Source organism: Eutrigla gurnardus (genome assembly GCF_963514095.1).
Source record: "Eutrigla gurnardus genome assembly, chromosome: 20".
NCBI lineage: Eukaryota > Metazoa > Chordata > Actinopteri > Perciformes > Triglidae > Eutrigla > Eutrigla gurnardus.
This window is the reverse complement of record NC_139931.1, coordinates 14,116,363-14,139,775: the sequence shown is the minus strand read 5'-3', so window position 1 is coordinate 14,139,775 and position 23,413 is coordinate 14,116,363. Positions and strand designations below refer to the sequence as shown.

The 23,413-nt window shown below is 42.1% G+C and overlaps 2 protein-coding genes across 3 annotated transcripts; both read left to right on the top strand.

Annotated features, from left to right (window-relative positions):
- Nucleotides 1-220: 220 nt before the first annotated feature.
- Nucleotides 221-10,088, top strand: fam20cl (family with sequence similarity 20 member C, like). 2 transcript variants are annotated; one of them, XM_084037960.1, is made up of 11 exons: nt 221-273; nt 3,421-3,951; nt 4,562-4,740; nt 6,900-6,978; nt 7,062-7,154; nt 7,362-7,477; nt 8,500-8,680; nt 9,168-9,277; nt 9,409-9,490; nt 9,651-9,710; nt 9,827-10,088. In XM_084037960.1, exons 2-11 carry the CDS (start codon nt 3,425-3,427, stop codon nt 10,083-10,085), a joined length of 1,686 nt encoding a protein of 561 aa, XP_083894086.1. In that variant the 5' UTR covers nt 221-273; nt 3,421-3,424; the 3' UTR covers nt 10,086-10,088. The 2 variants fall into 2 exon arrangements, with proteins under 2 accessions (XP_083894086.1, XP_083894085.1); XM_084037959.1 differs by lacking the exon at nt 221-273 and adding an exon at nt 2,618-2,723.
- Nucleotides 10,089-10,481: 393 nt separating this feature from the next.
- On the top strand, nt 10,482-22,960 carry LOC311031596 (nuclear body protein SP140-like protein). The gene is made up of 15 exons (XM_084037958.1): nt 10,482-10,831; nt 11,584-11,758; nt 12,679-12,906; nt 13,020-13,109; nt 13,906-14,036; nt 14,179-14,223; nt 14,326-14,365; nt 14,624-14,749; nt 15,473-15,612; nt 20,858-20,926; nt 21,118-21,248; nt 21,392-21,503; nt 21,888-21,962; nt 22,063-22,206; nt 22,299-22,960. Exons 1-15 carry the CDS (start codon nt 10,679-10,681, stop codon nt 22,398-22,400), a joined length of 1,761 nt encoding a protein of 586 aa, XP_083894084.1. The 5' UTR covers nt 10,482-10,678; the 3' UTR covers nt 22,401-22,960.
- Nucleotides 22,961-23,413: the final 453 nt, after the last annotated feature.

Genomic DNA, 23,413 nt, shown 5'->3' with positions numbered 1-23,413 from the left:
GTTTTCGCTGTTTGAATGTGATGTGTGTCTGATCCCTGTTTGTTTGTGTGTGTGTGTGTGGTGGGGGGGGGGGGGGGGGGGGGAGAGAGGTTGTAAAGAAGTTAAAAGCAACACAAAATTACAATATTATTGTGTGTTTGATGTCCTGTAGTAAAGCCAGCACATTCCCTGCATGTACAGTAGGATTGTCCCTTCATTGATCTTTCCCGTTGTCAAGCAGCTGACCCCGAAGTGACCTCTGGAGGAAGAAACATGAAGGAAGACGGCTTCAAGGTATCACATTACGTAACGCTACACTACACTTAATCATACTGTATGTCTCACACTCGTCTGCGAGCTCTCATTATGCCTGCCATGTGTAACGCCACTCAGGCATCAGTTGTCACTATTACATCCGCTCTTCCCCTTCATTTAGGTGAGGTGAGGTTATTTTGGGTCAATGTTGTCACAGCCCTGCTACAAATAATACTCACACATCAATCCACAGCTGGAAATAGTCCCCAGCAAGTGTGCTATTTACTCCAATTTATGTAACATTTGCAAAAAAAAACTGTTTTAGGAAATAAACATTTCCCAAGTATTTGTGACATGTTTTTCCAGATTTACACCTTCAGTAGGAACCAGTGGGCTTGTGACTGAGAGACATAGTATGGAAACTATTTAGTCATTTAGCATTTAGAGACCCACACACACACACGGTGATGGTTTTGATGTTTTCAGGGGATTTCTATAGCTAATATCATTGTTCATGTACGTTAGGTTCATTTTAATATAACCCACTAGTTTAAATTATACTGATCACCTCTTCGCCCTTCTGTCAAGATGGTGACGGCCGGAAGGTTTGATCTTCACAATGGCTCAACTGTGGAGACTACGTCAATGTTTGATAAAGTCTATGGTACATTATCACAGAGCGTGGCTGTCATATTCTTGTTCTGCTGTACAGCACTACCTATTATTCTAAGTAAGTATGCAAAACCCTATTTCAAACACTGCAATACATCCAAAAAACACACAGCCACTCCTTATGTTTTTGTATTGAAAATGTATTGCATCACTGTGACACAAGAGACTCTGAGTTTAATGACTCGTAATAGCCCTAAACTGTAGTGCCAGTTATATTATATCAATTTAAAACTGTAAGGGCGTTATCGTCACGATGCAAAATGAAGATAAATGTATAATTCATTGTATTTCATTACCTCACTTGTGGTGACATTTAACATTTGTTTACATGTAATGAAACCCTCTTAGAGGCTGTATATGAAACCACAGCATATTGCCCCAGTTTTGGAAAAACATCAGCCTGCTCTACCGGGACCTGCAACATATATAATATATTCTCTCTCAGAGCAAAACTGGCTAATTAAAAGATAACATATAGTTGGCTAATTAGCAGTAAGCAAGACAACAACGTTTCAACCCTTAGAGGACAGAAAACACTGAAAGTCAGAGAGGTGGATTTAAAGTCATAGCAGGAGATGGAATGGATGGTTTATGATAAAAGGGACGAGGGACAAGAGAAGAGGGGACATGTTCAAAGAGACAAAGAGACAGTGAGATGAATATTTAATTTCAGCTGGGGTCCTTTTAGAATATGAATCCATGATGCTGCATGTTTCTCTGTGTGAACCTTAATGTGATCCTGTTTTGACATACAGTACATTTTCATTGAGTAGCCAATTAAAGCAAACTGTTTCATAGAGGCTGAAGTAATTACTATTGCTGCTTTGTACATGTTGTTGTGAAGTCCCAGATACACCAGGTTGTCAAACGCTGTCCAGTCTGAGTTCATAACATCACCCAGAGGTGCTCGAGGAATTTCACTGTGCTGTATTTGCTCTATATAGCAAACTAGAAATCGACTGGTTTACTACAGTGGTATGAATCCAAAATAAACAATTTTGCTTGATTTAATTGCAATAAACAGACAAAAAAAAGTACTCAAAATAACTACATAATGATTCCGAAAATAAAGACTAATACAAATAGATAAAATACAATAATAAATGATTTGGGGGGGCTTGGGAACAATTTAGGGTAGCTCCAGCCCCCCTAAAATAGGCCTAACAACCTCAATGCGCTACAGTATTTGTTGTCTCCATTTCTGGTTCAGTGACGACAGCAAGAGATTCTCAACCCTGATAGGCTTTCGTATCGCAGTGCCATGCTAATTTTTCACTTTGGTTGAAATTCAACATTCATTCGTATTTAGTTTCATATCTTTGTGCGTCTTTGCATTGACTTTAATGTAATACCGCCACCTTAAAAATGTACTTCACATTTGGCGCGAACACACGTTTACATTTATATATATATATATATGCGCACACAAAATGTTACTTACAGCACCACTGAAGCTGATTCACATGTTACGTTGTGTTTGTTTTATCTGATCTGCCAGCCCTCGGTACAGGACTGCTGTGCAGCACCGATACGATCCCTGCATTGATTCAGGCACTAACAGATCATTTGGCACTATATTGTTTTCTGTGGGTCACGTTGACACAGGTCATTGCAACCGTAGAATGCCAGTCCCCTTGACTCTGTTTGGATTTCATTGACCGCATGATCACAAACAAACAATCTTCCTGGGAAAGGACAGGACAAAAAAGGGGTAGAAATGTCACAAACTCTGCATATCAACCTCATTAACGGAGGAAGAGGAGCATGATAGAGAGAGAGAGAGGGAGAAGAAAAAAAGGTCTCGAAGGAAAAGAGATGTAAGTAATTCCTCCAGCCGTATGGTTCACACAGGGAATTTGGGAGCAGGGAGTTGTTCAATAATGTATTGATTTTCTTAATGAGACTTTCTGTCTTTGAGGATTTGATGTACAAGGTTATTTGACAGTTTTCTTTGTTTTTCTTTAGAGTGTCTGCCTCTCTGACAATTTGAAGGAATCAGTGTTTAGAATGTTTAATCCCATACATTTTAGGTATGGCATGGGGACAGTATAGCAGAGAATCAATGCCTAGTATTTCATGTTATACTGTATGAATAAAGTAAAGATGATAATTGCATCCGGGCTGGTTGGTTGGTTGTCTATTTCCACACAATGTGTTCAAGGAAGTCTTGCAAAAAACAAGCAAATGTTTCATTCTTATATAAACTATTACAAAAAGTCGCCCCAGACTGCAAAAACAGGTCAACAAGCGCCTAACATACCTCATTGTGAGCATGTTAGCAAGCTGATGTTAACTTTATCATACCTGGTGTATGCAAGGCTTCTTATAAAGGTGATATATCGCTCATTGGAATCTACCTTAATACAGGTGCCTTTGGGGCCCATCCTGTTTTATTTTAGTTTTAGTTCAGTGATTCGAAGATGTTTCATCGTGATCATGTTTGAAGGGTTGGCGGGACTCCACGGTCTGTTTGGATTTTAAATGTCTCTCCGTTGTTGCTTCTCTTTCCTCCAGCACGATGAGACTGAACCCGGGTCGATCCACTCGCTCTATCTATCTGAGTCTGGCCTGTCTGTCCCTCGCTCTCCACCTCCTCCTGGCATTCTTTTGTCTATCTGTACTCCAGACAGCCTGTTTCCTTCCCACCTCCTCCTCTTCCTCCACTCCAGCTAGAACAGATCCTCAGCACCGGCGGTCCATCTCCCACTCCTCCTCCTCTTCAGATGCCTCCTCCTCACATAAACTGCCAACAAACCCCCAGAAGGAAGAGCATCGCAAGCTGAATGCCGACACTTTACTCCATAAAGAGAGAGACTCATTCAGTGATGCCACCGAGAGGGAAAAGAAACTGATCGGAGCTGGAAAAGTGATCCAAAAGGTCAAGGGTCGTTCTAAGCTGGAGGCGCTGTTCAAGCACCCACTGTACAACCTGCCACGCCCAGAACTGGGAGACGATGATTGGCTGCTGAGGGTGAAGACTGATGACCATGCAAGGGATAGAGGAAGTGAGGAGAGAGAAGACATGTTAGGTGATGACAGTCAGTGGTGAGTGAAACGGATACAAACAGCAAAAACATGGCCACTGTTGTGCATCTGTGTTAAATTCATAGTTCCCGGAGGAAGACGCCCTCTGACTTGGGTGATACAGTGTAATGTCTCAGGAACTATTGGATTCCCATGACATTTGGCACAAAACATTCAACCTGGGTCAAAAGTTTAACTTAGTCCAATATTGTGCTTTACACCTGCAAAATAAATGACATCCCCATAGCTCGCCAACACACGACACTAAGGTGGTAAACAATATTATGTCACGTATTAATTAGAAAATTGAATTCCAAAGGGGTGAGTCAAAAAGCGTTGGGGACTGGAAAACGAGATGTACGGTAAAAATAACAAATGGTATTGGCCCTGTATTAGGATGAACATGGTAAACATGTCTATACCTGCTGAACATTAGCATGTTAGCATTGCCACTGACAGCATGTTTGCCTGCTGATAGTAAATGCATTGTATTTATATAGCTCAATGTGTTGGTTTAGTTGTGAAAGTGTTGCTTTGGAAGCAACTTAAGTACATTCTGTGAACTCCAGCTTGACTGTTACCTCCTTTGGTCACTTCTGCCCATTTATCACCTCGTCTTCCTCTCCTGAAGGCAGAGTACCAGCAAGGAGGAAGGCTACGACAAAGTTGATTGGACGGCCGACGTAGAGACCCACCCTCCCTGGCTACGGTTCCACCTGGGCATCTCTCGCTGGGAGCTGTACAACAGGAAGGATCCCAATCTGGCCCAGCTGACTCACTATCTGGCAACGCAACGTGTCCTCAGTGCTGGTGAGCAAATGAGGGGTAGGGGGTAGAAAGCCGGGGAAAACCACCAGAAGCAAAGGAGAGACATAAGAGGAGGGTGCAGTGTAGCAGGGTTGCCAGTCATTTTTATTACCATCCCTTTAATGTTTTACTACTTGAAGTGTCTCACTGGCACACAGCATACTGCAGACATTCTTTAAATAAAAGCCAGAATCTGCACAGTCCACTCATGTGAAAGCCCTTCACTTAATCATATTAAAGATGGATCTGTATTCTGCACCATATGGCTAACTGAGGCTCAGCCTAATTGTTATAAGTGGTGTCTAGTCTACTAGATCTTAACGTATAATAGTTAAAGTAGATCAACTGAACTCCTTTTCCTTTCAGTGCCACTATCTGAATGTCTATTATAGGTTTATAAATGATGTCTACTTGGGTTCAAGGACAGTACTTCACTTCAACATTGCTCAATACGCCAACGTTTTATTTAACAGACTCTCTTCTATCCTATTTAACCCAAGAATTGTCCTTCGAGTGCTCAGGTTTAATTTCCTTACGATCATTCAGATTCCTCTCGACGTTCAGATTCCTCTCGACAGAATTTCAGTCACAACCAGGCGGCTTTCTAACTTTCAATCTAATCCCTTTGTACAAACAAGCTGCTGTGAGCGAGCCAGAGGCAACACGATCTGCAGTTTTCACTCGGTGAATACAGTAAACTGTGCCAAAGTTCATATTTAGAGCAGCGAAGATTACATTTTTAGAAACGCATTCACGCTGAGTTACACAATGTGAGACGACAGATCCTTTGCTGCAAATAAATCAGGCTCACATTGATGCACGACAAAACTCTTCAGGCACGTTTACACAGAATGAAAGACTATATACCCGGGAGGATTCAGCACACTGTTTGATGAATTCTTTTGGTCACAAAGTGAAATGTGAAAAAGCAAATATGGACATAGCATGAATCGTAGGTCATACATTAATAGTCTGTGCAATATTAATACCTGTACTACGTTTACTGAATGTGGACACAATAAAAGGAACATTCGTACGATATAGAGCAACCCAAATACGTTGCAGACAAAAATGTTTTATAAAACTTCTAATGTTAAATATATTGTTGATGCCGTGTGCAGATTCCACTGAGTTAAAGAGGCTGCAGTTTGTGCTGATGGTGACACACATAATACAAAGTGAAGGTTAAGATCAAAGTGATTGATGATTCATTAAAACCAGATCATCTAAAATCTGCACATGATTTTTTTTTCGTTTTGGGATCATAAATATAATCCTCCTTACATTATCTCATCACCCACACATGCACACACATAGACACACATAAACACTTACCACAAACACACAACTTCCCTTCCACCAACACATTATGTGTTTACTCATCTCAAACTGTCCCCGTCTTCAGCACGCTGCACAATGAATAATGCATAGATTTGTGTTTTATGGTGCAGATTAAGCACTAATCTTAGCCACAGACTCATTTGTTGGGACTGTGTCATCCATTTTCTTTCATATTTAACAATCACCACAGTGCATATTCCCCTTTGGACATTTGAATTCAGATCCATTTTCCTATTAATCAGTTATACAGAGGGATTTTAAATAAATATGAGGGGATTGATATCTTCTGAAGTATTTACTGGACTTGCTCCTACAAGCATTGCTTGCATTCTCCTGAATGTCTCGGACATTAAAATTGACTTGAAAGAACACATGCTTTCACACTGCTTGGTTGTGTGGAGCCAGGGTGAGTTGTTTTTTTATTTTTATTTTTTATTTTATGAAAGACAGTGCCCAAGTCAGATCTGAGTGTTGCTTAAAAATAGATGAACTTATTTGAAAACGTTATCCACTGAATTCCTTGTTTATGTGTCTGAACATTCAGCATAGGGTTTTACATGCTGCAGAAAACTGATCAAATCAATTTGATTAAATATTTTATCCAGGTCTCACTGCAGTAACAAACCGAATTGAATGTCTAGTAGTTGGTGGTGTAAGGCCACCATGTGGAGAACAGGGATACTGCACTGCATTGAACATTGACCCAGGGCTGTCCTGATATAACCCTTACACCTATCTTAAAAAAAACAATCTAATAGGCAAATGTATGATGATTGCAGCATTAATGCATGCTCCATATTCTCTTCATGCACATCTTTCAGTTCAGAAGAAGGGAGGCACCCAGCTCAAACTGCTCATGTCGTTCCCAAACTACGGACAAGCTCTGCTGAAACCCATGAAGTAAGACACCACGCTCTGTTACACATTACATCAGCACATAGCCTCAAGCATCCCTGCTTATGTGTGTTGTTGTCGTCACACAGACAATCCAGAGACGCAGAGACTGATGTAAACCTCTTCTACTTCTCTGACTTTGAGAGACACAACGCAGAGATCTCTGCCTTTCACCTCGACAGGTATGAGTCTCCGTCAGCAGGCAGCAGGAGTCCTGCTGGGAAGACGGAGCCTTCTGTAACCACCACAGCACTGACGGCAACACTGAATCACTCTTTCATGGAGCTATAGTACAGCTTGTATCATTAGAGATGCCAGGAAAGTCTCTATTGAACAGAATAATAGTGTTTTACCCCTCTACGTGTTGTCTTTCTCATTCCTTCCTTCAGACTGTTGGGCTTTAACAGAATCCCTCCAGTGATCGGCCGACTCCTCAACGTCACCTCAGAGATCAGAGAGATTACCACTGACTCCAGGCTGTCAAAGACCTTCTTCACCTCCCCTGGTACATCTCTTTTATGTTTTATTTAGCTTTTTATTCAACTAGGTGTGTCCCATTGAGATCAAATATCTCTTTAACATGGGAGACCTGTAAACCTCATAAAAGCACATGGGTGTGAGAACCTTTAAAATCGATTCGATTAAAACATTTGCAAACATCTCCGTCGGGGTTACTGTGCTTTGAAGCTTAAGATCAAACTAGGATGTTCCATGCAGAAGGTGTAGAGAATCTCAGCGCTTTCTTTTCCAATTCAGTTCTGACTTTGGGAAAAGCAAAATACAAAAAGCCTGGTGAACAGATTTTTTAAAATGTCCAAAATTATAATTTATAGCTATGGTCTACATACTGAAAATCAGTTGAGCCTCGGAGACAGATTTGGAAAAAGCATCCCGCCCCCCCAACCAAACCCCTCCCCACCCCACAGTGGGAGGGGACGAGGCGGGATGACGAGGAGCAGGGGAGACGAGGGGATTGGATGGAGGGTATGAGCCAATGGGAGCTTTCCGGAGCAATGGCTCCTATTGGTCAATTTCTATGCAGGCCTACAGCTGATAGACTGAATGGATTTTTTAAATTCTAAATCGTAGACCATAGCTTTAACAGGCAAATTTGACCAAAGATAGTTATGTAATTAAAAAATACACCAGTGACTGAGGTAGTGTGTTAAAGTAGTCCTACTGAACGCCCATATTGAGTATAAAACACAATCTCAGAGCCCCATGATACACAAAATACACTAACACAAATTTAGGAAATATCAGCTCTTTAAAAGATAAGTGGTCATCAATTAAACACACAGGTTTTAAAAGTAGTAAAGGTATTAAAAGTTTGTCGACCATTTCTGGTAACAATGTTCTCAGACGACTCTGGGCTTACTCTTAATAAAGTAATACAAAAGTTTTGTTTGCATGCATTTAGGGAAGTGTGTATCGCCGCCTGCTTGGCCAACATCGCCCCCTGCAGGATTTATAGTAACATGATCACACTTGTTTTCTAAACTCAAGCTTTCGTGTCTCTGACTCTAGCGGGGAACGTGTGTTTCTATGGCCAGTGTGAGTACTACTGTTCAACTGAGCACCCAGTGTGCGGTCAGCCACATGCGCTGGAGGTTTCCATGGCTACCATGCTGCCTGACCTCACCCTGGCTCCCCGCAGGTCCTGGAGGTCACCATGGAGACGCTCCTACAGCCGCACCAAACTAGCACAGTGGGTACACTGTCTGATATGTTTGTTTTAAGGTGGCAGTATTGGCATTAAAATTCATAATCTTTAATATGCATTAACCGAATTTACATTATAAATCATTAACTTCAACTGAAAAAAAGGTGGTGGGCGGAGTAACATTTTTTGTTTGTTTTTTATTGACATTTTGATAACAAACAATAAAAACAAGACAAAAGAAAGAAAAATATCAAATACTCAAGTAGAGATCACAGACAAAATTGTATGAATATAATACACTTGCTTAGTAGATTATTATTACATCTTAATAACCTGTAAATGTATCGCATTCACACTTCAAGAACCATACAAATGGTGTCCATTTGTTAGGATTACCTGGCTAAGTAGATTATAAGGGCCAGAATCCTGTTTAATGGTAACAAATTGGACGAAAATCTCCTTATATTGGCAATAAAAATCAGTGTCCCACCAGTACTTATTCTCTTATATTTAATTGCACTGTTGTTCCCAGGTGGGAGAAGGAACCAGCCTACTGTGACAAAGTGAAGCAGACTTCTCCTTACAACCACGGCACCAGACTGGTGGATCTCATAGACATGGTGGTGTTGGACTTCCTCATGGGTCAGTCTCTGCATTTTAAACATTTTAAATCACAGTATTAATGCACACAGGATGTGATCATGCATTTTCATCAGCCCTTATAACTCTACAGAAATGTCTCCCAGAGAGTAAATGTTTTTTTTTATTCAAAGGCAACATGGACAGACATCACTATGAGACGTTTGAGAAATTTGGCAATGAGACTTTTCTGCTCCATCTGGATAATGGACGGGCGTGAGTAGCATGAACATCTGCTGCCGACTGATTACAACTCAGACAGTTGATGATGTTGTTATAATGGCAGCAACAACCACAACAACGACTATAGTATGAGTCATATCCGACAGCCAAACTTTTTATTTATGACTGAAATGTTGCTGATTATGTTTCCCAGGTTTGGGCGTCACTCTCAGGATGAGCCATCTATTCTTGTTCCTTTGCAACAGTGTTGCAGGTAAAACAAGTGAGAGTGAAGGTGTAGTAGAAGAAAACATTTAATTCAGCATTTATTAATGCTTATGTGGGGGTGTCAGTATTTCGTTTGATCTTGCTCTCCATCCACATGTACAGGATCCGTCGCTCCACCCTCCTCCGCTTGCGTCTCTTGTCCCTCCCTGGCTTCCGTCTGAGTGATGTAATGCGGGAGTCGCTGGTCCAGGATCCTCTGACAGGCGTGGCCCCCCTCCTGTCTGAACCACACCTCTCTGCTTTGGACAGACGCCTTGCAACCGTCCTACAGTTGGTGCAGCACTGTCAGGATCGCCATGCAGATGTCATTTACGACGACTTGAAGGGACACGATCAGGACTACGACCAACAGTCTCACTGAGGGGGGAAACAATAAATGATATGTCTATACGCTATCTGTGTGGAGGTCATTTTGTCACAGATTTTAATTGTAAATTGTAAAAAGTCAAATAAATAAAATAAACATAATTGTCTTTCCTGTCCCTTAAATAATGGAGGATGATGTAGGACACATATGCATGTGAGTATTTAAATGAGCCTAGTATAAACACAGGATGACTTCATGGTTTATATTAATAATATAGACTTACTGATACAAGAGGATCCAGGAGTGATTAAGCCAATCTGTCTGTAGCGGATGGTGCCCCCTGCAGCCACTGACCAGAACTGCTAAATATATACTTTCACTTTCTAAACGTCACCGAAGGGGAGGAGGAACTGGACAGCATGTTTGAGGGTAAAACAAAACAGAAAAAAAACGAAGGCCCGAGAGTAGTCTGCTTGTTTTTGATGTGCGACACAGTACGGGGCTTGTTATCAACTTCACTGTGTCTACATCCTGTCCAGCAGGACCGTTTGGGCAAAGGGGACCCCTGCACGTTGAAACGGCGGAGGAAGCCCCTCAGTTTGGATGCAACATCTGGAGCAGCTGTGGTCTCTGTGTCGTGACCACCGATGGACCCGATGGACCCGATGTACTGGCTGGAGGACGAGGAACTCCTGCGGTTCTTCCACCGTCATAAAACCGAAATATCCTGCATGAAGAACCCGCACACCTTCCTCACACAGCTCCGGGACCACGACCTGGTCCCGGAAGACCGATACAAGGTGAGCTGCTAGAAGTGGGAATGAACCTACGCGGTAGTTGTTCCCCTCCTCATACACGCCCCCCCCCCCCAAAAGTGAAGCCAACACTGAAACGCCTTCAACTTGCATTCTCTCGATTAGCCATCAGGGGGCGACTCCTTGGGTCTCACTTGATTTATGACCTCAGTAAACATTGTAAACAAGAGTTGATGGTCTCAATCGCTATTTTTAAGTCTTCAATACAGCGTGATGTTATTTTAGGAGCTTATGTTCCCATATAGAGTTAAATAGACCATAATGCAGGGTTCTCTTTAGGGCGTGGCTGTGATTGATATAATGCTACCAATGCATCTGGAAATGAACGTTGACCAATGTTTGATTTAAGTGCTCCAGTATAGGAAATTAAACATACAGAAATCTAATTTTGTATAAATATGGGTATTATTAGGATTGATTTTATATCACATTCTGGTTCATTTTTACTGCCGTCCTCTGTCTTTACTGCCAGTCTCTTTCTCTGACTTCTGTGGAAGCAATCGTTTTGTCGAGTGTGTTGTTGTTAGTAGCAGTAATTTAAAAATGTTAAAAGTACCTTCTGCACCGCTGCTGTTATGGTAACATAACGTTACACCACGAATATAACGTTGTTATTTGTCCGTCTTATATTTTCTGTTTACTTTAACATCCATGCATGACTGTTCTCTCTGAATGGCGGAGAATGTTTAAATGTAGAACTATTAAACCCTCATTTCTCCATACTTTTGTGTGTGCAGAAGGTGAGTCGCATGAAGAGTAAAGACAACATGAAGAAAGGTATTTATGATATTCTGGACTGGTTGGAGAGAGAACGAGCAGAAGACATCAAAGAGTTCTGGAGAAGCATCTTCAAGGCGACCATCCTGAACCAGTACCCGACCCTGCAACGGCTGCGCAACATGCTCATTGACGGTGGGACTGTTCCATTCCTATGTTGTTGTTTGGAATCAGCCTCTGCACAACTTGGTTATATCTGTGTGAAGTCCAACCATCACTGCTGTTCTTCTAACTCGGAGTAGCCATGCCGTTGATGCGTGAAGTGTGATAGCATTTTATGCCTCGTTGGCGCAGTAGGCAGCGCGTCAGTCTCATAATCTGAAGGTCGTGAGTTCGAGCCTCACACGGGGCAGAGTTTTTTTTGTTGCTGCCTGAATGATCTGCTTTGAAACACGACTGACATGGAGGTGGATTCCTGTCCACTGTTGCCTTTATTCTGAGTGAAAGCTTTGATGTTGTGTGAAGAAGCCACACCTTAACTAATCAAATCACCTTTTACTTTGTGACACATACACTGTAGTCTATGTAAATCCACTCAGCCATGCTAAACCCAGCTCTTTTGTTTAGTCTATTCTTTCCTGTGTATAATCCCAGCCAGAGGCTCCATGTGGTCAGAGAGAAATCTACAACTTTGTTGTGATCTTGTCTCCATTGTGCAGTGAATACAACTCATCTGAAGCAGCCACAGAATTGCACCTGAAATATATTTTTCTTCCACAATGCACTGCCCACTGGCTACTAAATTAACAATTAACTATGCTATTGATGGGTAGAAAGGAAACTCAGGCAGTACGTATTTCCGCATCACATATAGAGAGTATATAGCGTGTACTCCTGCTCATCTTTTATATATCATTTCTCGTGTATACAAAAGCCACATCCTGTGCAGAACGTGCGACACACTTCATTTAACGTCGTGCTTGGACTGTTTGAATCACATACCAACACACTCTTCATACTTCATACAAGACTTCCGTCATCATTCTTTCTCTGTCATTTGTCCATGAGGTGTACTTGATATTTACTGTATCCATGGGCATCCATTTAAATTGCAGGGTCTTTCAATTCTGACACGCAACTGCCTAAAAGGGCGGAAAATAAAGAGTCAGGTGGAGGGAAAAGGAAGGAGCTTTCAGAAGATGAGGAGGAAGAGGAGACGCATGCAAAATCTGCGAAAAAGAAGAGAAAAGGGAGAAGTGGGAGCATGAGCCTTGATGAGAATGTGCAGGCCGGTCCATCGTCTCAGTTGAGGCCGAGGAAAAAGTCCAACAAAGTATACTTCTGTAAGTCCCATCGCGGCTTCCCTTTTGTAAACATGACTGTACTTACTTGAACGTTTCACTGCTGAAAAGTGCACTTGGGACAAAGAAGTCAAAATATTGTTTTTGATTTCCAGCTTCCCCCCTCGAGAAGGGAGAGGAGCTCCAGCTGCCTGTGACCTGTGGACACCAGGCGGGGACACTGGACAGACAGAGACTGGCTAAAGGTAACACTCAATGACTGAAGTATAATGAAAAATAAATCATCATTCATCAAACCTTTATTCATACTCGTAAGACATTGAGGTTTCCCTAATTTTCAATGACAACAGGTTTAAAATACAAGGATAAGCATTAACAATACTAATAGAAACAAAGATAAAAAAAGATGAGTAGATATAAGATAAAAAGATAAAAAATAAAAAAAAGTAAATAACTAAAAACAGTTGCAATTTGATGAGCAGAGATTTGACACAAATTGCTTAAAAACAGGAGCAGAGGGGAGTACCTCTAACTTGAGTGTTTGTTGCAGAGCGTTCCAAGTACTAGGCATCAAAAAGGAATGCAGTTTTGCCAAGTTCTGAGCGTGCACTAGGAACCGTGAGAGTAAGCCAGTTGTTGGATCTGGTTTGGTAGGAACCAAGATTCCACTGCAAAAGGGAGGAGATATAGGGTGGAAGTTTACCACTAATTGCTTTAAAAACAAACAAGTGCCAGTGGTAACTGCGCCTCAAAGAAAGAGAGCACCAGCCAACCTTACCATAGAGAGTGCAATGGTGTGAACCATAGCTGTGTGTGTCATATCATTGTCTTCTCTTAAAGGAAAACAAAATGGTAAAAAAAGGTGAATAAGGACGAGGTTTAGAGATCTAGAATCAGATTAGACTCAATTTCATTTCTGATATAAAAACATTCGATAAATGAAACGTCTAACATCTGATTCTGACAGGAGAAAGATTTTGATATACAGTATGATGATTAATGGTCGACGTTAACACACCCCCAATCCTCTGAATGTTTCAGGGGACGAGTGCATTGTGGTCGGGAACCAGTGGTTTACTCCCAATGAATTTGAGAGATTTGCAGGGAATAAGAGCAAGAACTGGAAGTTGAGCATTCGATATAGGAACATCACCCTGGGGAAACTCATACAGGTTTGTTAAAAAGTGAACAAGACTGTCCCACACCTCGGCTGGCTTTTCTTCAACCTTGGCCATGTTAGTGGCTTTTTAGATCCTACATAGTTTGTAGTGAAAATCGTTTTATTTTCTGCTTTTTATTTTAATTTAATTGCAGGAAGGTCACCTGAAAGCAGTGAAGTACAGAAGAAAGTACAAAACGGTAAGAAAACTGTTGAAAATACATAATTTTGACTTTTGTAGTGTATCTTCTTGCTGTTGGTGATCATGATCTGAGGCATAGCCTTTTTTTCCTTCCTGCCAGGCCAAAAAATCCCTGTTCCCTTCGAGTCATGTTGCCACAGGTTTGTTGTTTTAGGGCAAACACAGATTTTAGAAAAATACAGGAGTAGTAAAAAAACAGCAGAGTGAGCTTCTTAACAGCTAATATAGGATACATATATATATATATATACACGTAAATTAAAAAAAATAACCACTGGAAAAATGGCTACTCACCTAGTCCCTTTTTGTTGTGTCTGGTGGAGATGACGACGAAGACGAGGACTGTTGTGTATCCCATCTCATATGATAGCAATGTTCACTCCATGTGTCCATTCCAGATGAAGAAGAAGAAGAGGAACAGACTGAGCAGCAGCCAGAAGCCAACCATGACAGCTGGAGGAAGGTGTTCAGAGTCACATGTGGAGATGTAACTGGGACCTTACACCAGAAACGATTTGCATCAGGTAACCAGATGTTAGGCTACACAAAGAGCTAAATGTGTGTAATGAATAGCGTGTACCAACCAGTAATCCTTTGTATATTATGAGCAAAGAAAGATAAACAAAGAAGGTGAAATGTGAAATCAACTGAACAATCTTTATTTTGTTTTTATCATCCACGTCACACATGACATGTAGAGTGTGTCCCGAGGGGCGAGGAAGGGTGACAGCTGTTAGTACTAGCAGTTTCAAAGTTATTGGATGCATTTGAAGCAAGAAGTTTGAAGCTTTAAAATGCAGTAGATTCCGAGAAAAGGCAAGGCAAGGCAAGGCAACTTTATTTGTATAGCACATTTCATACACAAGGCAGTCTCAAAGTGCTTCACATTATAAAAATGTCATACAATAAAGTGAAAAAAAAGGAATTAAAAGAAAATAAAAACACAATTAAAATGCATAGAAAAACCCTCATTAAAACCAGCCAATAATAAAATAAAGTTTAAAATTTAATAATAATAAAATAAAATAAAAATAAATCATTAAAAACAAGAATATCAAGGAATAGAAAATACAGTGCAGCATAAGAAGTTCACAGATAGTATTGATTACTGAAAGGCAACAGCAAACAGATAAGTCTTCAGTCTTGATTTAAAACAGCTGAGATTTGCAGCACCACAAACCACCAAAAAGGGCACCACAACATAACCCAGTGATATGTGTCTCCTCTAAACTTGCTTTCACCGTCAGGGACTCGTGGGAAGAGTATCCGTACTGAGACGAGCTGGATGACCCCGGTGGAGTTCATGCAGGAAGCATCGTGTCCGCCGGGATCCCGCTGGCAGAAAGACATCAGGTGTGAAGAGGAGCCACTCAGTGTCCTCCAAAAGGTAACGGCCATCTGTGTGTCTTCGTGTGATGCAACCTGAGAGCACTTGTATACTTTTAATGACCGTGTTTCCCAGATTCTATTGTTCTGAAGGACTTAAGAAGGCTCTTAAGAAGGGTTCGGGCTAAGAAGGAGCGCTAAGATACGGGTGTTTCCCAGATGCGTTCTTAACTGCCTTCTTAAAGGGCGTTCACACCGGACGCGATAGACGCGAATTGAGCGGCGACTCTATATTGAAAATCAATGTAAATGGCGCGCTAACACGCGATTCAGGCGGAGGTGCCGCGAATGGAGCGTCTGGCACGATAAGACGCGGCGCGTCTGACGCGAATGGCGCGTCAAGTTCAAGCCGACAGACAGATGAGCTGAGATGGACGGGCCGCATTCCCAAACAACCCGACTCGGGAAGACCGGACCCCGGCGCGACGGGGGCCGTTACCGGCCTCACACCGTCCACGGGGCTGAGCCTCGATCAGAAGGACTCAGTCCCCCGAGCGACACCGGGCAAGCGGTCTTCCGTACGCCACATTTCCCACGTCCGCCCGCCCGTCGGACGGGGATTAGGCGCTGGGCTCTTCCCTCTTCGCTCACCGCTACTGAGGGAATCCTAGATAGTTTATTTTCCTCCGCTTAGTAATATGCTTAAATGGGGGGGGGGGGGGGGGGGGGGTGCCAACAGGTGTATCCAAGTTGTAATCAAGCCCATTAGCGCATATATACCCCTGTGGATATAGGCACACACATGTGAGAATGGAATGAGGGTGCCATCCACCACACCGATCACCCGGGGGATCCTGGCCACTGTGTGGAACCCTTGGTGGACCTGGCGGCATCTTTATGTGGGTCCGGGCATGGCGCGGGAGAATCGGTGTCACAGCTGCCCCACTCCGTGACACTCCGTGACACCAATGCCTTGCTGAGGCCGGTGCTGTCCCCCACCACCTCCAGGAAGCTTCCCACTACACTCTTAGAAATAAAAGTGCTAAGTAGAACCATATAAGGTTCTTCGGCTTGTCCTCATAGGAGAACCCTTTTTGGCTCCAGGTAGAACCTTTTATAAAGGTGGAACCCTTGGACCTGGAACCCTTTTGGAAGGTTCTACCGAGAACCCCATATAAAGGGTTATACCTAGAACTGTGTGTGTAAGGTTCCACCCAGAACCCCCCATGAGAGGTTCTACAAAGAACCCACGCAGGGAGTTCCACTAAGAACCCTTTCATTTTTCAAGGGTTACGTCTAGAACCCGCACAGGAAGTTCCACTAAGAACCCTTTCATATTTCAAGGGTTTCATCTAGAACCTGCACAGGGAGTTCCACTAAGAACCCTTTCATTTTTCAAGGGTTTTATCTAGAACCCACACAGGGAGTTCCACTAAGAACCCTTTCATTTTTCAAGAGTTACGTCTAGAACCCACACAGGGAGTTCCACTAAGAACCCTTTCATATTTCAAGGGTTTCATCTACAACCTGCACAGGGAGTTCCACTAAGAACCCTTTCATTTTTCAAGGGTTTTATCTAGAACCCACACAGGGACTTCCACTAAAAACCCTTTCGCTGTTCAAGGGTTTCATCTAGAACCTACAAAAGGAGTTCCACCAAGAACCCTTTCATGTTTCAAGGGTTTCATCTAGACCTCACCTCCAACAGAACAGGCTGTGTAGGTCCCAGGGGAGAACAGGTCAAAAGTCAGCAACATGACAGGCCAGACACATCATGCTGTCCTCAGTTGTGGATTTGTGTAATCTCCAGCAACGGTGACATGGCAGAAAGTGGAGACAAAAAAGAGTTTTAGTTCCATCAATCCAAGGTGCACTTACTTCGCCTTATTGTAAGCTATCTACAAACAATAAAATAATGCATGGTCCAATGAAAGGAATCAGAGTACATACTGTACGTAGTAATCGTGACAGTGGAACAGAATCATGAGAAAGTGAGGGAACCCCACAAAGTTTTCACATTGATTTAAATAATGTTAAAATACTTTTCAGTGTTATGTAACAAGTACTCAAAATGTTACGTATTATAACAATAATGGAAATCTCAGCAAAACCCTCTTTTTCAAGCCAATGGCACACTTCGGCTTTTCGTCCAAGCTGTGTAAGTCATTTCTACAAGAAAACAAACAAGCAAGCAAACGAACAAAACATAACAAGAAACAAATGCTTAGTCCACCTTTCACCATAAAAGTCCTCAGCTAGGGTCAAGCATGCTGAAATAAGATATTATATTTAGCTCACCTTGATTCTCTGAAGTTTCTTCTGTTCTCTCTCTCTTCTGTTCTTCTTTGTTCTGTTCTGTTCACTGTCACACCTGGTTTGTAGAGGGGGAAGACTAGACCATAGGTGCAATCCATGGGGCAACCAGCTCTTAACTCACACATGACAGCCACCATTGGGCCAGCTCGCAGGCCCAACACACCAAACCCCTCCCTTTCCCCTGGGAGATCAAGGTTCAAAAAGTCAGCATTACAATATGATTTTCTTTTTTTAACATCAGTTAAGGCTTGGCCTCTGACATCAAAGACCTTTCTTTATCACTGAACTTATGTGCAGCTTCACAACTTGACTAAGCCAGTCAGTCACAGTTTGTAGAGACAGAGCGGCCACTAAACAGACACATGACAACAGACACATGATCAGCTCCCTCTGTCTGACCACTGACATGAAGGAGCTGTCAACCTGGCTGTGCGAGTGAGTGTGGCGAGTCAGAGGAGTCCATGCTCTGCATGTTCTCCTGGATAGCTCAGTGGGTAATGGTACAGACTTTAGATTTGGAGGGTGGGGGTTAAAATCCCAGTCACAGCTAATCTTTGCCTAGGTCAACAAGTTTTGCTGATGAAGGTCTTGCGTTTTTATAATTAATGGTTGTGAAAATAAATTGGTAACAGAACATGTCAGTGATAGGACTGCCATTATTTGTATGTCTGATCAGAAGGTGTAAGCTGATAGACTAGTATGGTGGACCTGATAACTCAATGCAGCTAGCTGGTTAGCTCAGTCACTACTGCCAGTGACTTTAGACTGGGTGGCAGGTGTTCAAATCCCAAGATGGGCAATTATGTTACAGTTTGATCAACAGGATCTGGAGAAGAAGAAAAAAACAAATAAACAAAAAATGGATATGAAAAGTATTTGTATCAGTAGTCACAAGGAATTGTATTACCATTATTGGTAAGTGTTATCAGGAAGTATGTCCCTGGTGACACAGGATCTTATACCCATGCTTTCAACAATCCCTGAAGACCTCTTTCTTCCAAAAACGGTTCTCTGGATCAAAATAGTTCTTACTGGAACCCTTAGCGTTACCAAGAACCCTTTTAAAACCCTTTATTCAGGAAAGGGGTTTTAAAGGGTTCTCTCGATCAAAATGGTTCTTACTGGAACCATTAGTGTTACCAAGAACCCTTGAAAAACCCTTTCTTCAGGAAAGGGTTTTTCAGAAGCAAATGGTTCCAGGTAGAACCTCAGCCCTTGTAGAAGAACCCTATTGGAACCCTTATTTCTAAGAGTGTAGGGTTGCAAAGGGGCAGAAAATTCCAGGTAAATTTCCACGGGAACTTAAGCTTGGGAATTTTGGAAATATTCCATATTCGGAAACTTTCCATGGGAATAATGGGAATTATGGGAATTTAGGGGAACTAACTGGGAATATATTATATCCAAGCATAAATATGAACAGAAGTCATGAGAAAACATCCATACAAAATGTTTTCAACAGATATTTCAACAGATTTATTTGAAAGTAGAACAACATGTTTTAATTAGTTGTTTCATGGGTGAAGTCAAAAACAGGAATGTTAGGTTCAATACTCCCAACCCCACTCATTCAAAAATGGAATGGAATGTTCCCATTCATTGTCTATGTAAGAAGCCGTGCAGTGCCAGCGTGGAGCAGCGAATTTCAAGAGACGGAGCGCTGCCGCCCGCAAGCTCTCGAAAATGTTTTAAACTGACTGTTGTCGATCTAAAATAAAGACAGATTCAGCAACTGCATAGCTTATTTCTCACCTAAAATGTTTTCAGAAACACATTTTGTTTAATTATTATTATAAAATAAGAGGGAGGTGGGAGGCTGCGAGGAGAGAACGATACAACAACGATGGGGGGGGGGGGGCTTTTTTCAAACCTTTCAAATCGTAGACTAGAGCTTTAATAAATATATTTCCCCATAATAGCATCAAAATTTCACTTTGTTTAGTCCAGAAGCTTAAATGTGTGTCTTTGTGCTTCAGGCTCAAAAGTGTGGTCCAGTCTTCTAGTGATCTTCTGTACATGTGATGGAGGCGTGCACAGTGCCAGTAGGGGGTGTGGTCTCAATAGCCATGCACTAAGCAGTGTGCTCTGTGCATGTGGTTGAGGAATGGCATGGATATTCAAGTGTATTTGAATGGCATCCGTTTGTTTTATTCAAGATTATGCTACAAAATAACTTTCCTCAGCTATATTTAAGTTCCCTTTGAAGAGCCAACCATCAATTTTAAAAATTCCCAGTTTATTCCTGTTTATTCCTGTTTATTCCCATAAATTCCCATGGAAAGTTTCCACTTTTGAAAATTCCCGGAATTTTGCAACCCTACTCCCCACTGTGTAAAAACGCAGCGCAGCCAGGAGCTGCACCTCCGGGCAGAGGGCAAAATTGCAGCGGGTTGTTCTCTGGATGTGTGGAGACACCAGAGTGATCAGCTGTTGGATCTCTGCACGGGGCAGCTGGTACTTTGCCCTGGACAGCCCGGTCTGACGGCACGTCCAGTGGGGAGAAGTGCTGACGCACGTATGCATTTATGTAAACCGTCTGGCTTCGCGCACGGCGACGCTGTTGGTTCGCAGCGAGAATGTGCTGTATTGCAGCCATGGTTTCTCGCACGCGCGGACTTAACTCATATGCAGTGTGGAAAACTTAAACGTGTAATTCAATAAAAAAAAAAAAATCTTCTCTACTATTAGCCTATGTTTCTTGCGCCAGTGGTCCGCAGCTATGAGCATTGAGCATTGTTTTATTATTTCGAAAAGTGGAGGATATAAATTTCCCTGACGCAGCTTGATCACTGAGCATTTGGTCGCTAAGAAGGCTGTTAAGAGTGGGTCAGCTCGATCTTACGTTTCCTTCTTAGTGAAAGATCTTCTTAAGCTAATAGCGACACATCCTTCTTTCACAGCGTTCTTAAGAGCGCTCCTAAGAAGATCTTAGCACTTAAGAGCTTCTTAACGAATCTGGGAAACGCGGCCAATGTGTTTGTCTATTTCAGGCTAAGACCTTGATGAGCCACTCAACGCAGTGTAAATGCACACTGTGCAAACCGGATAGCAAAAACCTGGTGAGTTTCATACGAGCAGTGTTTCCTCATTCTACATCCATCTTTGTTCTGCATAAACAGCGTGATGGCCGTTGCTGATGTTACAACACAAAACCTCACAACGAGCGAGAGTACAAGTTTTCTTTTTTCCCCTCAGATGCATGTACCTGTACTGTGTGTAATCAGAGTTGCTGTCATGTTGGTCTTGGCAGGAGGATCAGAAAAACGATGACGAGTGTTACGTCTGTAAAAGAGAAGAAGAAGAGTTGGTGGTGTGTGATCACTGCCCCCGCTCCTTCCACCAGAAATGTCACCTACCTCATTTAGAAGACGCCCTTTTAGGGTGAGCTTTCGTCAAACTAGGAGACAAGCAAGGCAGACATATGTGATATCACTCTCTGAAAGAATATATGAGTTAGTAAATGTGTGTGTGTGTGTGTGTGTGTGTGTGTGTGTGTGTGTGTGTGTGTGTGTCTATGTGAGCAGGGAAGACAAACTCTGGATGTGTACGTTCTGTGACTTAAATACAACTCGGGAGTGGCCTTACTGGGAGGAGCTGGAGAGAGCCATGTCGCACCGAACCATCAACTGCATGCTGGTGAGAACACTGTAGAAATCGTTGTGTTTACTGTTGTTCAGCCGTGTTTTTAGTCCCATGATTTGCATGCGTCCTGGGACGATATAGGAAACACTCCCAACAAGTCGATCGTGGTGAATTTCCATTTTCAGGACAATCATCGATCTACGGGTGAAAATAGATACATAACAATACAGGTTACAAAAATACATTTTTAAAATGTGTGTGTCTTATAATTTATGACTATGTTATTTGATTGTTTTTCACTAAAAAATAATATATGTTTAATTATTTTGGCCAGGGAGATAATAGTGACATGAGATGTTCCTATCCTCCCATAATGTGTAGACCTGATTACACTGATCCTGTCTCTCTGTCCCACTGACTCATCCCTTACATCAACAGCAATGCCAGTATCTCCTTCTCTATCTGCGCAGTGAAGATGAGGAACAAATATTTGCTACCAACCCGTGCCTCCACGTAAGTCTGTTTCTCTGCTATTCCCACTACTTTACTATCTTGCCATTCGTGAGAAATAGTGCCACCTATTTACTTAAATTAATTTGCTTGGCGCCCACAGCTGGAGCGCTACTCCGCCGTGATTACGACGCCGATGTGGCTGCAAAATGTAGCCGACAAACTCCAGAAGCAACTCTACCAGACCGTGGGAGAGTTCGTTGAGGACATCCAGCTCATTTTCACCAACTGTGCTTCATACAACCGAGTAAGAAACAGAGTTGGGATGTTTTATCACTTTCTCATCAAGTTGTATATCTGACATATTATAGTGACAAAGTCTGTTATGTTCTTTTTCAGAACAACCCTGAATTCCTTGCCATGGGAAACAGAATGAAGGAGCTATTTGACCAGAAATTTAAGAGCGTGTTCAACATCACTGAGATTGTAGTGATTGACTGATAAACAGTCAAACGCAGGAGGAAAGGAAATAACCCTGATGTCTTTTTTGACATATCTCTCAAATGGTTAAAAAAGCAACATATTTCAATATATAATTCTACAAAAATGCATTCAAAAGGATAGATTATTCACATTATTTCTGTGTTTAGGTGCAGTACAGTAGATTACAAACAGATGAAATGAAGGATTTTTTAATGAGTTTGCACAACGGAGGCAAAGCATTTTAATAGGAATATTCATTTCTAAAAGTTTAAGGTTACATTGATAACATTTTATGTAAATGAATCATTTAAAAAATAATGCAAAAATGTTGACGGGTCCTTAATGAATGTTTTGAATGCAATGGAAGGGGGGAGTGCCAGAAAAGCACTTTTAAGTTTTCCTGTATGCTGCTCCCTTTTATTGTGTGGAGGGTTTCAAAATGTTTGCCTTTTAAATGTCAGTGTCTGATTTTTACTTCTCTAACGCATCATGCAATGTATTTAACAGGGATGCAATGTACACGGTACAATTCATTTGCACTCTTTTTGGTCGTGATCTCTGTTCTGTTGCTGGTGAATGTCAGCTTTTCAAATAAAATATTTGTTTTTCTACATCTTTAATGACTGTTTTGTGCTTAAATCTATATTCCAGAGCATTCCACCACTGTGGAAACTAAACCTAAACTTTGAATTATGATGATAAAGACCAAAAAAGGTGTCCTATCATATTCATTTACATAGTGGGTCCTCTTTTACAAGAGTGTCTACAGGATGGAAGTTAAAACCTGCGCGCTCGGCTGACGTCACTGTCACAGTTGCCAGCAGCAAATCTGTGCTGAGAGCTGCGCAGCCGCGCTGCGCATCCGTCGGCTGAGGTGGACAGCGCAGCTCAGCTTCCGTCTGAGTGATGTAATGCGGGAGTCGCTGGTCCAGGATCCTCTGACAGGCGTGGCCCCCCTCCTGTCTGAACCACACCTCTCTGCTTTGGACAGACGCCTTGCAACCGTCCTACAGTTGGTGCAGCACTGTCAG

Bases quoted from the DNA above. Each gene is read 5' to 3' on its own strand.
- fam20cl (XM_084037959.1), top strand. From the start codon at position 2,671: ATGATAGAGAGAGAGAGAGGGAGAAGAAAAAAAGGTCTCGAAGGAAAA. The intron at 2,724-3,420 runs GTAAGTAATTCC...TCTTTCCTCCAG, and splicing joins GGTCTCGAAGGAAAAGAGAT to CACGATGAGACTGAACCCGG. The intron at 7,155-7,361 runs GTATGAGTCTCC...TCCTTCCTTCAG, and splicing joins TCTGCCTTTCACCTCGACAG to ACTGTTGGGCTTTAACAGAA.
- LOC311031596 (XM_084037958.1), top strand. From the start codon at position 10,679: ATGGACCCGATGGACCCGATGTACTGGCTGGAGGACGAGGAACTCCTG. The intron at 10,832-11,583 runs GTGAGCTGCTAG...TTGTGTGTGCAG, and splicing joins TCCCGGAAGACCGATACAAG to AAGGTGAGTCGCATGAAGAG. The intron at 13,110-13,905 runs GTAACACTCAAT...TGAATGTTTCAG, and splicing joins CAGACAGAGACTGGCTAAAG to GGGACGAGTGCATTGTGGTC.